At 35.6% G+C, this 4,394-nt stretch overlaps 1 protein-coding gene across 1 annotated transcript in view; it reads right to left on the reverse strand.

Annotated features, from left to right (window-relative positions):
• LOC106883690 (protein wntless homolog) overlaps positions 1 to 4,394 on the reverse strand; it is a 43,813-nt gene that overhangs the window by 11,308 nt on the left and 28,111 nt on the right. The window contains exons 4-6 of the mRNA XM_052975944.1: positions 3,430 to 3,585; positions 1,354 to 1,490; positions 433 to 473 (exon numbers count right to left, since the gene is read on the reverse strand). Coding sequence (XP_052831904.1) covers positions 433 to 473; positions 1,354 to 1,490; positions 3,430 to 3,585 — 334 coding nt within the window. The remainder of the gene's footprint in view (positions 1 to 432; positions 474 to 1,353; positions 1,491 to 3,429; positions 3,586 to 4,394) is intronic.

Raw genomic sequence — 4,394 nt, forward strand, 5'->3', positions numbered from 1 at the left:
ATATATATATATATATATATATATATATATATATATATATATATATATATACACACACACATACATATATATATCCATATATATGCATGTATTTATATATCTTCTTATATATATGTATACACACATATACATATAGCTATACATATATATACACATACACATATACAGGGTGTCAACAAAGTCTGGGTACATGGGGATTAACACATACTTTAAGAAATTATTATTTCTTATATTTAATTGTTTATGTTATGATTTTATTTACTCCATGTAGCCAGACCTTGTGGACACCCTGTATTATACATATGCACACACACACACATATATATATATACACATATACATATACATATGTGTGTGTGTGTGTGTGTGTCTGAAACACAGAGAAGAGAGGGAGAGAGAGAGTGCATATGTGTATATAGTAAAAATACTTACAGTTTAATACCGTTAGAGCAATTCCAAGAGAAAATAAAGTTCTGTAAAACAAAAAAAAGAAAAACTAAGAATAAAATCTGAAGTGAGAAAAGATTGGAGGAGTGGGTGGAGTGTTACTACTTAGTAATATAGGGGGTGGGGGGGTGCATGCATGTGCAATAATTTAGTTTATTGATATATTATGAATCGTCCAAAATAATGCAAAAATCTGTCCTGAACAAGAAGTCTGTCCATCAGAGAAGACATGGAACAAAACAAATTGAAATAAGGCATTCTATTGTGAAAATTGTCCAGCAACCATATATATATATATATAAAACGCGGAGTAGATGGACAAGAACAACTGACGAAAGAATATACTCTTTATGTTGCATGTCTCTTTTCTCAGTTTGTTTTTTTCGTTGTTCGAAAAAAGTTCTTTTTTCTGTTTTCGTTTTTTGTTTCTTATTGTGTTTAATGTTTTTTTGCTGTCCTGTACCCATATATACATGTATGTATACATATAGATGTAGGTATGTACATATATATATATATATATACACACAACAGGCTTCTTTCAGTTTCCATCAACCATATCCACTTACAAGTCTTTGGGTCAGCCCAGGACTACAGCAGAAGACAACTGCCAAAGGTGTCATGAAGTGGAACTGAACCCAAAACCAAATAGTCAGGACACAAACTTCTTACCCAAACAGCCACGCTGGCACATATTATTATTAAAATTGTGGAGCTGAGTAAAATCATGTAAAATGCACTCATGCCAGTGCCACATACAATACACTTGTTCCAGTGCTGCATAGATGCACCCATGTGTGATATATATATACACACACACACACACGCGCACACACTCACATACATAACAAACAGACACAAGCACACAGACATACAAAATCTCGTGCATTCACCAAATCTGCTCACCTTTCCAACAGGTTTGGTCCCCTGTCCAGCATCAAGATCCGGCGCCAAAACCATATCAGGCAGGGCAATAACAAGAAGAACATGACAGTTTTCAATGATAACCAAACTTCAGTAAAACCTCCCGTTTGACTAATTGCCTGAAAAGAAGCCAGAATGAACAAATATAAACAGCCATACAAATTCAAGGGAGACATAATATTTATACAGGGTGTCCTAGAATTAACCCATTACCTACCAGTGATCTCATATGAGATCACTTAAAAATTACAAATTTCGTAATTATCTGTCAATATTTACACATATCTAACCTTTTTTGCTATATCTACTAGGTATATTTCTCTGATATTCAAATGAGGTTTGCTAATTTTTCATCCAATATCTCGCTTATTTCTATCTAAAATATTATTTTGAAATGTTATTTTCATCATTCCAGCGTGTTTCTAAGGCTGTTTTATGCTAGAAATCAAAGTTTCATAAAAAAAAAATTCCAGTTAATAGAATTATGGGAGGTAATGGGTTAACTATCCATTTCAGTGAAATCAGACAATTTTTTTTTTAAAACCACTTTTATTTATGTTTATCATATTTTACGTGTTAAAAGTGTATAAATTTTTTATTTTGTTAATAAATTTTATAATTTTTATTATTTTTCTTTATAATTTTATTTTCTTTCTGGTTGGATCCAGCTTATCTGTCCATGACAGCTTTTTTTCAATTTGGTTGCAATCATTTTGTCTACCTCCATCTGCAGGATGGAGAAATAGTTAAGCTGAACTTCAAGAATGCATTCAATTAGCAGTGCAAGAGATTACTGAGACACTTCTGAATTTAGACTGGTGATAATGGTGTCATCATGTAGCTAATGTGTAACAATGTGGTGAACCAGATGGCTGCACCAGGCTCCAATCTGATCTGGCAGTTTCTACAGCTGGATGCCCTTCCTAACGCCAACAACTCCGAGAGTGTAGTGGGTGCTTTTACGTGCCACCGGCACGGGGGCAAGTCACACGGTACTGGCAACGGCCATGCTCAAAATGGTATTTTTTACGTGCCACCTGCACAGGAACCAGTCCAGCAGCACTGGCAACGACCTGTATTTATTGTTATTTATTCTGTTACTCTTTACCCTTTCTGCACTGCCAGTCATCACCTTCTCTCCCCTACTTTCCCTCCAACTCATTTATATTGACCACCACTCCATCCTCATTCACCAATCACTATGGTGATCTCTACTTCTATGTCCAGAATTTTTTTTTCTTTGACATGCTGTGACATGCGTGATCTTGGTAAACAAAGGGCTCATTGATAAGGGGTCCTTTGCATCCAGTTTTTGAGCTGTCTATTGTTCAACAGACTGGGAAATTAGCAAGAGAGAGTTGGTGACAGGAAAGGCATCTGACTCTAGAAACTCTCTTTTAACATCCAATTTCCTCATGCAAGCTTAGGGAACTGGACATTACACCCACCTCAATTGAGAGGTCTTGAATTGTGAGTCACTTGGTAGCAGCCTCACTGCTAGCATTAGGAAGGACATTCAGCCACATAAACTATGCCAAAGTGGACATTGGAACTTGACGCAGTCCTCTAGCTCAGGGGTTTTCAAACTTTTTGACTTGTGGACCCCTTTATATTTCAGGCTTTACCTTAGGGACCCCCATTATAAATGCTTATGAAATTTAAACATAAATATTTGCTTAAAATAACATATATTTTTACATTTATTTATTTAACAGTATTTAACAAATAGGTTTATTGTCAATTAAAAGATCTCGATTAAAAAACATATAAAATCAAATTGCCCATAAAAAGTATTTGCTGTCCACGGACCCCCTGTGGTCTGCGGACCAGTTTGAAAACCCCTGCTCTAGCTGACCAGCTCCTGTCAAATTGCCCAACCCATACCAGCATGGAAAATGGACATTTGATGATGATGATGGTGGTGGTGATATTCTAATAAGGGAATGAAATTAAAGAAAAAAAAAGAACTCAGATATTTGCCAAACAGAGAGAGAATCAGAAAAAAAGAAAAGACTAAGACAGCATAAAGTAATGAAAGAAAAAAATGCAAATACTCACAACAACCCATATATCTTGTAATTTTCCTATTCCCGTGTTGGTAATCTTGTGTTCGTGGACTGGAATTCTCAGATTCACTAAATAATAGTCATAATGACAACTTCCCAATTCAAAGAAAGGCACCAAATTGCATTTGTAATGATTCTGTGCTTTCTTCTGCAAAAAAGGAAAAATATGAAAAGGAGATATGAAAATGTAGGACAAAGGTTCAGTTTCTGCCCTGTTTAATTTAACTATCTTTCCCTTCTGGGGCCCTCTAGCATTATGTTTAGTGTTAACTATCAGTAAAAAGAATACACAATACTTGTTTCGGTCATTTGACTGTGACCATGCTGGAGTACGGTCTTAAAGGAATTTTTAGACAAAGAAATCAACCCCAGAACTGATCAGTGTAAGTCTCATATTTATCTTATCGGTCTCTTTTGCCAAACCCCTAAGTTGTCAAGCAATGGTGGGGAGACAAACACAGACACAAAAACATACACACACACAAATATATACATATATTGCTGTGGGCAGCAAAGAACTGACATCTCCACTATGACAACGCATTCACTCATTCCGCCCACATTGTCCAAGCCTTCCTCGTCAAGCAAAACACACCACTTGTTTGTCAGGCTTCCTACTCCCCAGATTTGGCTTTTGTGTGCTTTATGGCTATTCCAAAAGCTCAAAAAAAGCACTCAAAGGGAGATCTGAATCAACAGAGAACATCAAGCAAACTTCAATGGCATAGCTGTACAGCATCCCAAAAAGTGATTTCCAGAAATGTTTCCAGTAGTGGCAGGAACGCTGACAGAAATGTGTAGACTCCCAAGGCGAATACTTTGAAGGAGACGAAATCAAAATGGTGAGTTTTTTAATATTACTTGTTTTTTGGCCAAAGGTTGGATACTTCTTGACTATACCTTGTACATACATACATTACATACATATACATATATATATATATATATATATATATA

Source organism: Octopus bimaculoides, chromosome 23 (assembly GCF_001194135.2).
Source record: "Octopus bimaculoides isolate UCB-OBI-ISO-001 chromosome 23, ASM119413v2, whole genome shotgun sequence".
Classification (NCBI taxonomy): Eukaryota; Metazoa; Mollusca; class Cephalopoda; order Octopoda; family Octopodidae; genus Octopus; species Octopus bimaculoides.